The sequence below is a fragment of the Hypanus sabinus genome, chromosome 21 (genome assembly GCF_030144855.1).
Source record: "Hypanus sabinus isolate sHypSab1 chromosome 21, sHypSab1.hap1, whole genome shotgun sequence".
Taxonomy (NCBI): domain Eukaryota; kingdom Metazoa; phylum Chordata; class Chondrichthyes; order Myliobatiformes; family Dasyatidae; genus Hypanus; species Hypanus sabinus.
Genome location: NC_082726.1, coordinates 17,582,691 through 17,595,259, shown reverse-complemented (window position 1 = coordinate 17,595,259; position 12,569 = coordinate 17,582,691). Strand labels below are relative to the sequence as shown.

The 12,569-nt window shown below is 40.0% G+C and overlaps 1 protein-coding gene across 7 annotated transcripts in view; it reads right to left on the bottom strand.

Moving 5' to 3' along the window:
- ptpn9a (protein tyrosine phosphatase non-receptor type 9a) overlaps positions 1-12,569 on the bottom strand; it is a 248,321-nt gene that overhangs the window by 81,206 nt on the left and 154,546 nt on the right. For all 7 annotated transcript variants that reach the window (XM_059946076.1, XM_059946071.1, XM_059946073.1 and 4 more), the window contains 2 exons: positions 6,392-6,516; positions 3,013-3,118 (listed from right to left, as the gene is read on the bottom strand). In XM_059946076.1, the coding sequence (XP_059802059.1) occupies positions 3,013-3,118; positions 6,392-6,516 (231 nt within the window). The remainder of the gene's footprint in view (positions 1-3,012; positions 3,119-6,391; positions 6,517-12,569) is intronic.

Below are 12,569 nucleotides of genomic sequence, written 5' to 3'. Positions count from 1 at the left end.
TTTTGTGTTATAAATCAAATAATAAATTGCTGATCATCTGAAGTAGTTTGACTGACCCAAAAAGATGCTCTTCCAAGTTAAAATGCTAATGCTTTACGAGGATTTAATTTTACTTCCGAAGGAGTTTAATCCTGACAGGAAGAGATTAGTCTGGGAGATCAGCTGCACACAGAACAAATACAGAGCTAATGCTGGAGCATCTTTGTGTTGCCAGAATCAAAACCAGACAGGAAACAAAAGGGAGGGATCAAACAGAGTAGAGCACAAGGGTAGAGAAAAAGAACATTCATTAATGGGTTGTAGTCAGATTTCACTTCAGTGACAAATGTCCACCTAAACTAAATTTTAAACAGCAACTGACTAACAGCATTGTTCAACAGAGATGCTGATCCTGATCTCTGGATGAGGTAAGTAGGTTGTGAAGTTGTGCCCCCACTCATCTGCAACATGAACTTTTGGCAGCAACATGCCTAACTGGTCGTCACTCCTCACTGCTCGGTGCAGACGGTGGATGGCTTTTTAGTATTGGTCACATTCCCCAAGCAGTAAGGCCAATCAACACCTCCACCCACTAATCCACCCCCCTCCCCACCACCTTCACTTCATCATTTCCTGCCAGGGTCACCCGATGCACAGACATTACTGTGCTCAGCATCACTTAATGGATATACAATCAATGTTAAGCTATCTTACAGGACTTAATTGCGTTTTTTTTAATTATTGTGCTCTTTATCTTAATAGTATTCTTGTTTTCTGCATCAAACCTGGACTAACAAATATTTTCACCTCCTTTTCACTTGTGTACTGGAAATTACATTAAACAATCTTGAATGGTATTGCTGTCACATGTACCGAGGTACAGGTTTTGCATGCCATCCATACAGATCATTTCATCACCAGGGCACTGAGGCAGTACAAGGGAAAAGCAAGAACAGATTGAAGTGTACAGTGTTGCAAATGGGAGGAGGAGGAGCAGCAGGAGGAGGAAAGAGAATGACCACCATCATCAGCCATCAAGATTCAACACCTTCATTATATGAACCCTTCGCATAAATATCAATTTCACACTGTATTTGGCCTAAATGCAAATTCATCTGTGCTTCAATTTCACCAATAGATTGTGAAAAGTTGATAGCTGAGTCTGGGAAATATACCAAAGCAAACACTTCTGCTTCAGTCAGTCAGAGGTACCTTGCTTTTTTCTCACTTATTTTACCGTGATGAAAACAAGATTCAAACACGAGGTCTGACACAAAATGACTGAATTTGAGAACTATAACGAAGACTGCCAAAAAAATATTTTTCATTAATGGTCATATCAATCCATGGCCTCCTCTACTGCCACAATGAGGCCACACTCAGGATGGAGGAGCAACAGCTTATATTCCGTCTGGGTAACCTCCAACCTGATGGCATGAACACTGATTTCTCAAACTTCCGTTAATTGTCCTCCCTCCCTTCACCATTCCCCATTCCTGTTTCCATCTCTCCCCTTATCTCTTTACCTACCCATCATCTCCCTCTGATGCCCTTCCCCCTTCCCTTTCTTCCATGGTCTTCTACCCTCCCCTATCAGATTCCTCCTTCTCCAGTCCTTTATCTCTTCAACCAATCAACTTCTCAGCTCTTTACTTCACCCCTCCCCCTCTACTGGTTTTACCTATCACTTGCCATCTTGTGCTTCTTCCTCCCCTCCCCCACCTTCTTACTCTAACTTCTCCTCATCCTTTCCAGTCCTGATGAAGGATCTCGGTCCAAAATGTCAACTGTTTACTCTTTTCCAAAGATGCTGCCTGGCCTGCTGATCTCCTCTGGCATTTTGTGTGTGTTGCTAGGATTTCCAGCTTCTACAGATTTTCTCCTGTTTGAGTCTCATGAATGAAATATTATTTCAATGAAAATAAAGACAATCTCAACAACAAAGCAGGCCAACTATTCCATGTACTCAGCAGGTCAGGCCACATCTTTGGGAAGAGAAACAGGATGAACGTTTCATGTTGAAGATGCTTTGTCAGAACTGGCAAGAAGACAGAAGAAACTTGGAAGGGAAGGTCAGGCGGGAGGTGGTGTCTCTGATGGGGTAAAACTTGGGTGGACCATGGGGATCAGCTATAAACAAGGTTGCCTCATCAATGAGTAAATGGGAGCAGTTTTAGAGAGAGAACATAGACAAAACAGTGGGGGAGTTTCAAAATGCCGAGCAGGAGGGTAGGCCAGGCACATCACCAACTCCCAAGGGGGAAAGAAACAGACAAGCTTGGCCACAATCAAAGATGGACAAATGATGCAGACAGAAATCAAGTTACCTAAAGTTGTAGCCTTCAATATTAAGTCCAGAGGCTGCAATGTGCCCAGATGGATGATGAGGTACTGTTTCTCAAGCTTGCAGTGGGCCTCATTTTAAAAGTGCAGAAGGCCACAGACCAATAGGTCAGAGCGGGAATGGGATGGAGACTTAAGAGATCGGCAATGGGACGCTTGTGGCTACCCCTGTGGACTGAGAAGGTGATCACCCAATCTGAGTTCAATTTCACCAGTGTAGAGGAGACTGCACAGTGAATACCTGATGTAGTATCTAGATTGGAAGGACAAGTGAATCGCTGCTTCACCTGGAAAGACTGTTTGGTTTATGTATGGTGGTAAGGGAAGATCGTGAAAAGTCAAGAGTCAGAGATCTTTCATTCCTTTCCAGGGTCTCTTTATCTTCATCTCAAAAGATAGGCTCGTTACTAACATCCATTACAAACCTATTGACTTCCACAGCTATTTCAACCACTCTTTGTTTCATTCTGTCTCATGGAGTAAAGATTCTGTTCCATTCCTTCTGCCATACTTGCTCTGATGATGAAACTTACGGTAGAGGTGTCTCTGAAATACCTTCCTTAATGGTGGTTTTCCCCTGACCATTGTTTACAATGACCTTGGCCACATCTCATTCATATCCCAGACCTCTGCTCACACCCCTTCCCCTACAGGACAGAATATGTTGGCCAATGACAGTTGGTGACTTACCTTCAAAAGGTGAAGAATTTTTTTGCTAAGGTCGTATTCAAAATTAGTGTATGCCGAGCCAGCCATATCGTAAATGAACACTAGCCCATTTCTCTGGGTTTCAAAACTGAGAAAACAAAAGTGCCACTAAATTTAGAACCATTGGAACAATGAACATTCCAGGAATTACTGGGAGCTAAATAGTTCATGAAAAGTTTTGCATGTGCTTTAAGTTTGTTGTTTATTTACATGTGATGCTTGGATAGGAAAGAATTAATCAGATAAGTGACATGGACAGCAAGAATTGATTAAAATAAATTGATTATAGCTCTAATGCAGTTTCCTAAATCAGATTATAGAAAATGTGATCAAGCTTGTCTGGAAATGACATGTTCAAGACAGCTGACACTTAAGATATCAATTTTTAAAAATAAAAATTGTAGTCTAAAATTCAATAATCTTAGATTGCATATTCTTTTCAAAAATGCTGCAAATTAATTTTGAACATGACTGTAATATTCCTAGGCATTGACATAATCTCATTCACAGATCTATGCAAACATTGTAAACTGTTCCCAAAATTGTACTGTAGGGATAAATTGCAACAAATTTAAAACAATTTTAAGATCATTTAATGCTAATATTGTAGCTGGATATTTTAACCTGGTTTGTTAATTTTGCTGTAAATATTTGATTGCATTGTAGAAACTATCCAACTTTTTAAATTGGAGGGAGGAGAATAAATCTGAGTTACTGCTTGCAAAACAGAAAGTATACAACTGAGAAAAGTAAAGGAAGCAAAATTAAATGTTTGGACTGAAGCTTTGGATAATGAAACTTCGAAGCTTTGGATTTCTAATTTCCATCTAATCACTTTTAAACACAAATAAATCCATGCAATAATTCACAGCTCTATAATTACTTCTTCCTGACCAATACAACCACAAAATCCTGTCTTAAATGTGTTTTTATCAGAATCTTGCCCAGGTATTTTGGTGAGTTCAGAAACAATGACTCTTCATTAATTTTGCTCCAGAAATTCCCAAGCATCTTTTTACTGGTTACTGCCAAAATATTCTGATTTGGCTCAGAATAAATGACTGAGGGCAATTTGATAAAGAAGTCAGTTACTTGGCAATAATTAGAGCTTATTTTTCCTAAAAGTACAAAAATATTCAGCGCAAGTTCTGAAATAAACTGGGATGATGTGAAATAAGTTCCATATTGGTTCTGCATTGCTGCTTGTTTATGGAACCCAACTACATGCATCTGGTATCAAAAGAAATATACAAAAATGAAAAAAAGTACAGATCAGTAAACGTCAAATAAAGACGGAACACGCAGGAAACACTCAGTAGGCCAGGCAGCATTTGTGGAGAGAGAAACAGAAAGCGTTTGAGATGGAACAGGGAAAAAAGCAAAACAAAATGGTTTTAAGTTGCAGAGAAGAGTTGGTGCTGGTGTGGATAGAACCGAGGGAATGTGTGTAGTAAGCTAAGGCCGGGGTTGCTGTTGGGATAAGAAGCAGAGGTCTTCCAGTCAATGGGTTATTGGGTGCAGAGCTGAGAACTACAAAGCTGTCACACGTATTGAATAAGTCAAGTTGCACTAATGGAGAGAGAGAAAAACTGAGCCAATATCACAGACGACCTATAGATGAAATGACTAGTTCTGATAAAGACAGAAAGAGCAAATTACCCAAAGATGTAGAATCTAATATTTTAAGTCTGAAAGGCTCCAAAAGTTGGAAGATAATGCGTAGTTCCTCAGACTTGCATTAGGCAGGTGGGTAGGTCTGTTTGCCTTTCTCTCTATTTATTTATTTATAGAGATACAGCAGAATAGGCCCATCCACCCCTTTGGGCCACACCGCACCACCCAGCAACCTCCCGATTTAATCCTGGCCTAATCAATTTATGTCTTTGGACTGTGGGGGGGGGGGGGGGGGACTGGAGCTAATATAACTGTGTAGCAACCCACAGGTAGCTAGGGAGGGGTGGGGTGGAGAACTGAAGTAGCAGGTGATGGAAGATCCGTGTTGGCCTTGCAGACTGAATCTGCTCTAAGTGATAACCAGATTGCATTTGGTTTTACCAATGTGGAGGAGATCACAGAGCTAACACACCGAATGACTGCTTTGCCTGAAGGGACTGTTCAATCTTTGGATGGTGGAACGGGACAGATGTGACATCTCCTGCAGCTTTATGAGAAAGTGCCATGGGATGGAGGATAGCTGATGGGAATGTGAGAGCACAAAGGGAATTTGCAAGAGGAATGTTTTATTTGAAGTGCTGAAAGGGGAGGCGAGAAAATGATGTGTTTGGTTGCAGAGTCTTGCAGAAGCTAGTGAAAATTGAGAAGGATAATCACTAAAAAATAAAACTCCATGGGCTCAGGTCAGATTTAAACTTTGGATCTGGGTAGACTCTCAAAAAATGAACCTAACGTTGTATTCCCTGCTTTTACCCCTGGGCAATGCTGGTCAAGGGACATTGAGAAAAAGCCATGAAACTGTTTAAGGAATCCATATCACTGAGCTGAATAGGTATTCATCATGGCACTCCACCCTTTGATCTCTTATTTTAATCTCCTTTAAAATTAGGCTACACTACCTGCCAACGTGGCTGTCTTAAACCTTTTATTAAATCTTAATGTAAGATTTATAGCTTAAACTTTACATTAAATCTAAACACTTTGTCCTTGTCTAAAGGTTGGTTCAGGAATAATGAAGTACGAGAGCATGGAAATAGGCATTCAAGCACTCATTTATGCTAACCTTACACTAGCCTTGTCTCCATATTCTCATCAACTTTTCTTCAGATTCCACCATGCACATACAAACTAGGGGCAATTTACAGTGACCAATTATGTTCCATCTCATGCCTTTAGGGTGTGGAAGGGAACTAGAGCACCTGGAGAGAATCTATACAATCATAAGACATATTAACTCCGGACAGCCACCACACAAGATCAGGACTGAACCAGCTTACTAGAATTCTGATATAGTGTCTCCAATAGCTGCACTACAGGTGTTCTGACAATCTTTTAATGTAACATAATTCCATTCTCTTATGCCCTTAAAACATCCTCAATAAATCCTCCAAATTTCAAAAGAATCCCTGACAAAACAAATCTGAAAGAATAAAAGTTGCAAATGGAAACTGTCTATTTCAGTCTAGCCAGTTTGCAACTAGAAACATTTGACACAAACAAGTTTATTTAAGCTCTAGATTTCTATTAGTCCTTTTAATCTGATGCAATTTTATTGCATTTAAGAATTTAAATTGTATAAATACCATTAACTTTCACATTTAAAAGGCTTTAATAAAATGATCCCTCTCTGCTCCCATAGCTTTCTTAAGTAAGCAGATCTGTAAAGGACACAGTCAGCAATGCCTACCTTTCAATAGCTTGATCAAGCAGGTAGAACAAGGCTTGCAAGACCACATGCTGCAGAGTTTTGTTGGGTTGATGTAACTTGGCAGTGAAAAGGGCAATGGATGCTCCAGATGGATCGCGTACGCTCTGAGAAGAAACAATAAAAACATAAGTCAGAAAATTGGAAAGATGATATTTGCAGCATATTAAGTACACAACAATTTTACCATTACTGGTCTTTCATCTTCTTTTGTGCATTCTTTTCTGTTATCTGCTGCTGCCATCAACAATCCTAAGCCTTTTCCAAATCAGGGTGGCTTAGCTGTTCTAGCACAAGGAAATCTAATTAATATCCCAGCTCCAAAGATGGCTGGATTTGACACAAATCTCACAAATGCAAAGCAACCCCGTGGTGCCAATTCATCTAATATTTCACTTATGAACTCAGTAGTTTCAGATATATGACTATTTAAGTTTGTCACCGGGTCACTAAAAGCAAAAGAGAGCCTCTTAAACCTGTCCATTCCTGGTGAAAGGAAAAGTAGCACACAGGCATGGAGCCGAGAATGAACAAGAGTGCGAAGGTGAGGACAGCACTCATCACAACGAAGGAAGAAAGCGAGAGACAAAGGTCAAAGTCAAGCATTCTATCATATGCATAAGTATACGCAAGCACAGACAACGTGAAAAACCCATTCACTGCAGCATCACAGGCACTCAGCAAGAGCAAGACAGAATGAAAAAGCAAGGTGAGAGAGAGAGTACAGTGAGTGAGGAGAGGATAAAGTGTTGAAGATAAAGAAGGAAAAAATGATGGGGAAAGGTTATGGTGAATAAATGGGGTGGGCAAGATTGCAGGTAGGTGTGGAATAGCTGAGAGAAGGGAGGGAAAGGTGAAAGGAGTGAAGGGGTAAGAGAATTGGAGAGAAAGGGGATACACAATGGAAAGATTTTTGCAAAAGAATTCATAAATAAGCATTGAACTGGCTCTTACATTGATTTTAATTATTCAGCTGTATTTTTGATACATTTCCAATTATTAAACAAAATGTCAGTATTATTTGAGAAGGAATGGAACGGATAATGTTGTGATATCGTCATGTAAATCTGTGACAGGATATAATAGAAAGAAGCTGGATGTTAACTTAGATAGAAACAACTATCTAGGGGCCATAAGGGATTACAATCGGCAATTTCTAAAGACAAACAACTTGTAAGTAATCCCTCTAATCTCTCTCCAATTTTCTCCCAAACATTTCCATGCAGAGTCCTTTCGTAGTTCACTATGAATATTAGTTATGATATTCAATTGAAACTGTTTGTTAGTTACCCCTTAACTACCCCTCCCTGCTTGTCAGGTCTGTATTTCCTGGTTCCAGAGATCAGGGCAATCTGAATTCCATTCCTCAAGATACAGTTGGTTATTTTCTTAAGGATCTTGGTAGTGTCTTCCAAGACATCCACTCTTCCACAGAAAACAAGCACAAGGCCTCTAAACATCCTAATGTCTCAAGACAAACATCAGGTTACATTTCCTTGTCAACCGTTAAAAAGTGGAAATAGTTCTTGCCATGCAGGCCCTTCAGCTTGCTAGGCTTTTCCATGGGATCATGGTTGATGTAAGTCCACTTTCCTGCCCTTTACCTTTAACCCTAGATTCTCTCATTGATTATAAACCTCATTTCATCAGTATTAAATGTACACAAAGTCCCTATCCCCACAGCTCCGAGGCAAGAGTTCCAGAGACTTAAACCTTTTGACTAAAAAATGTCACCATCCCAGTTTTAAATATGACCTCTCTTACAGAGTATAGACCATGTCATGGACCCTCTCAAAAGAATAAAGATTCTCTCAACATATCTAATTTTGAAGCTAATAAGCTTCAAAATATCATTTCTCATTCTTCAAAACTCCAGTGAGTGGAGTCCCAACATCTTTAATCTTTTATTCCCAGAGGTTTACTCTTTCATACCTGGGACCATCTTGGTTCAGTGCATTCACACTTTTTTTTCAGGTAATCCACTTAACAAAATGACTAATCAGTATTAATCCTAATAATTCTCTCTGATCGGCAAGCTGCTATTTACTCAAAGGAGCAGAAGTGGTAACTCAGTTTTTAATCATCGAATAACCAACCTGAGAGTCCTCCCCATTTTTGAAAATCAGTATCCTAAGAAAATCTTTTCTGAACTACTTCCAATAAAATATACACTCAGTGGTCACTTTATTAGGTACAGGAGTGGAACCCAGTGTGGTCTTCGGTTGCTGGAGCCCACCCACTTCAAGGGTCAACATGTTGTGTGTTCAGAGATGCTCCTCTGCACACCTTTGGAACACATGCTTATTTGAGTTACTGTGCCTTCCTGTCAGGTTGAACCAGTCTGCCATCTAATCTGACTTCTCTTATTAACAAGGTGTTTTCACTCACAGAATAGCCACTCAGTGGAATTTTTTTTTTGTTTTACACTCCACTCTTTGTAAACTTCTAGAGACTGTTGTGCATGAAAATCCCAGACCAGCAGCTTTTGAGATACTCAAACCACCCCATCTGGCCTTGATGGGGTGACTCATTCCAGGACTCATTGATTCATTCCATGATCAAAGTCACTTGGATCACATTTCTTCCCTAATCTAATGTTCAATCTGAACAACTAACTTCTTGACCATGTCTGCATGCTTTTACGTACTTACTGAGTTGCTGCCACGTGATTGGCCGATTACATATTTGCATTAACAAGCAGATACACAGGTATACATAATAAAGTGGCCACTTATTATACTTCCTTACTTAGGGGGGCCTAAAATGTTTGCATTGTTCTAGATGTGTTCTCACCATTGTGTAAGACTTAATTCTTGTACTCCAATTCCCTTGAAGTAAGGGCCAACATTCCATCATTCTTAGAAAGACATAAGAGATCTCAGAAGCTGGGATCTAGACCAAGTTCTGTTTTTGTTCTAATTCCATTAGTCTTTCCTAATATCTGCGGCACTTGTGTGCCAACCTTCTGTGTTATGCAAGCGGATCCCAAACCCTTCAGTAGTTTGTCTCTATTTAAATGATAGTCTATTCTTTTGTTCTTCCTTTCAAAATCAACAACTTTAAATTTCTTCACTTTCTTCTCCACTCGTCAAATAAATTAACCCACTAATGCCTCTCATTAAATTGTTTGTACTCTTCTTGTAACAGGCCTTCTCACCTATTTTCGTGTTCCCTGCAGTTTTTATTTTCCTTTAAAAAAAATATTGATTCAAGTCTTGGGCTAAGTCAGCCCACAGACTAAGTCAGCATCTTGTTGCCCATCCCAAGTTGCCATTGAGAAGGTGACAGTGAGCTGCTTTCTTGAAATGCTGCAATCCTTAGCATTGAATTAATTTATCTGAGTTATTACCATACACCGTTATAGATGTGGTTCCAGACTGACTCCTGTAGTACAACAATGAATACAGGTTGGCAATCTGTAACGGTCTTATCCCTAATAACTGCTTCTACCCGTCAGCCAATATATTATCTTCAACCTCTGGCTCTTTATCTTCTGAGTTAATCTTTTGTGAGGCCTTCTTGAAGCCCGAATGTAAACTGCCTACTGGTTCATTTCAAGAAGACCAGAACATAAAAGCTATGATGTAATGCTGAGACTTTATCAGGCATTGGCTAGACCGCATTTAGAACATTGTGAGCAATTTTGGGCTTTTACCTGAGAAAAAATGTGTTGGTCCTGAAGAGGGTCCAGAGGACCTTCACAAGAATGGTTCTAGAAATAGAAATGCCTCTGGACCTGCACTCGATAGAGTTCAGAAGGATGGGTGGTGGTGGGGAGACCTGATTGAAACATACCCGATACTGTTGATAGGATGGATGAAGATATTTATATTGGTAGGAGAGTCTAGGATCCAGGTGTGTCCCTTTACAGCTGAGATGAGGATATTTTTTCAACAAGATGGTGGATCTGTGGACCTTGTTGCCACATTGGGCTGTGGAAGCCAAGTCATTGCGTGTACTTGATATCGATAGATTCTTGAATTGTAATGGAATTAAGGGTCACAGGGAGAAGATGGGAGAATCAGGTTTAAAAAGATAATCAGCCATGATCATTAGACTCAACATCTGAATGGCCAAATTCTGCTACAATACCTTATGGTCCTCCTCTGATTAGGATTCCTCAAGATCTCTAATTGATTTTATCAGACATGACTTCCTATGATAAAGCTACAAATACTCTGCCTGAATCATTTATGATTTTCTAGAATTGTTGCTACTACTTTATTCATAACTAATCCTAAATGTTTACCAACTACAGATATTCGGCTAACCAGCCTACCTGGTTACATTTTGTCTCCCTCCCTGTTTTGAATAAGGGTGTTACATTGGCAGGTTTCTAATCTTCTGGTATTTCCCCTGATTGTAACGCTCTTTGGAAGATTATGATGAATGCATCCACTATATCAGTAGATATTTCTTTTAGAATCCTTAAATGAAAGCTATCTTGGTCAGTGGATTTCGTTCACATTACTTTGCCCAGTTTCTCTAGTGATGGCAGCAGCATTTTCAGCAAAGAGATATTAGGTGGTAATGAAAATGGGAGAGGAAAGAGGAGCAATATATGAAAAAGTGCAAGGTTAGACATATTGGTTGGAAGTATAGAGAATGTTCTTTTCCACAGTGAGCAAATATGAAAGATTGGTGTACGGAGAGATCCAGGAGCGGTGTTTCACAAAGCAGAGTTAAAATGCAGATCTGGCAGCAAGAAGGATATTAGACGATGCAGTGCAGTAAGTATGAAGTATGTGCAAGGGAGCAATGAAACGCGGTTTTGGTGAGTCCACACCTGAGACCGTGTGTGCAGCTTGGTCTTATGACCCAAAAGATATTCTCGCATTGGAGGTGGTGCATTGTGTGAGTTATCTGAATGATTCCTGCATTGAGTTTGTTCCGTGAGATCAAAAATACCACTGAAACATAGAATTCTGAGAGCATTTGACAGGATTGTTTCTTCCATTTTTCACCTTCCAGCTCCTTGCATTATTCACTTTTAAACCCACCCGCCCCCAAAATGCACCTACCACCTTACCTGGATTGATCTATCACCTGCTAGCTCTTGCTCCTCCCCCTCCCCTTTACCCTTCTGTTGTGGCTTCTATCCTCTTCCTATCCAGACCTGATGAAGGGTCTTGGCTCAATATGTTGACTGTTCATTTTCCTCCATAGGTGCTGTCTGTCCTGATGAGTTCCTCTAACATTTTGTGTATGTTGTTCTATGCCAGGGGTTCCCAACTTTGTTTATGTTATGGACCAATGCCATAAGCAAGGGGTCAGTGGGCCCAGGTTGGGAAGAGAGTCATCTTGCTGGAGTCCAGGCAGCAGAGTTCAGGATGGGAAACTGTCCATTTAAGGCAAAAATCAGGAATGCTTTTTACTCTGAGTGATGAGTTTCCTAGGAAACTGGATAGTAAGTAGTTGACTATATTCAAGTCCGTGCTAAATGTTTTGCACCCAAAGTTATTAAACGATTAGGAAAGGTGGAGCCAAAGGATTGGCCAGCATCTTAGTGAATGATGAAGCAGGTTCAAACATCGGTTATATTCTGTTTCTGTATGCTTAAACATGTTCTTAGAACATACATTAAATCAGAAGCAACTGTATGAACTGGAGGAAAGCGAGAGTTCAGTAAATCTTCCTATTAATATGCAATGCCAACAATAAGCACACGTATAGGATTTTAACTATGAGAAACTTTGAGGTACAGGCTGTCACCTGGTTACATATGTCTGACTACAGACACATTACATATGGATAAACTTCTGTGTAAGTAAATTCAAAAGTCTGATGTCCAGACACACACTTGTTCCTACAAATGGCAGAACTAGTTTTCACTCTTTCCACTTTTAGCAACTGTTCTGTCAGATCACTCTTTTGAGCTTTTAGTGCCATTCATTACAATACCGTGGAGGTATGGTTATTGTAGCAAGTGACTTGTGCATTTTCCAACTTTTAAATGTAAAAATGGAACATGCTTGTTACCTGTGGATGGTCTATACTTCACAGAAACGTTATCAAGTTTGACACTGGGCCACATTGGACATTTGGTGTCCAAAAGCCTAGTCAGAAGTAGGACCATTCTTATAGAAAAAAGAGGCATTGATAGGAGACATAGAGGGAGAGAATTCAACAATTGGATGTGAGGCAGGTAGCTTAGAGGGTT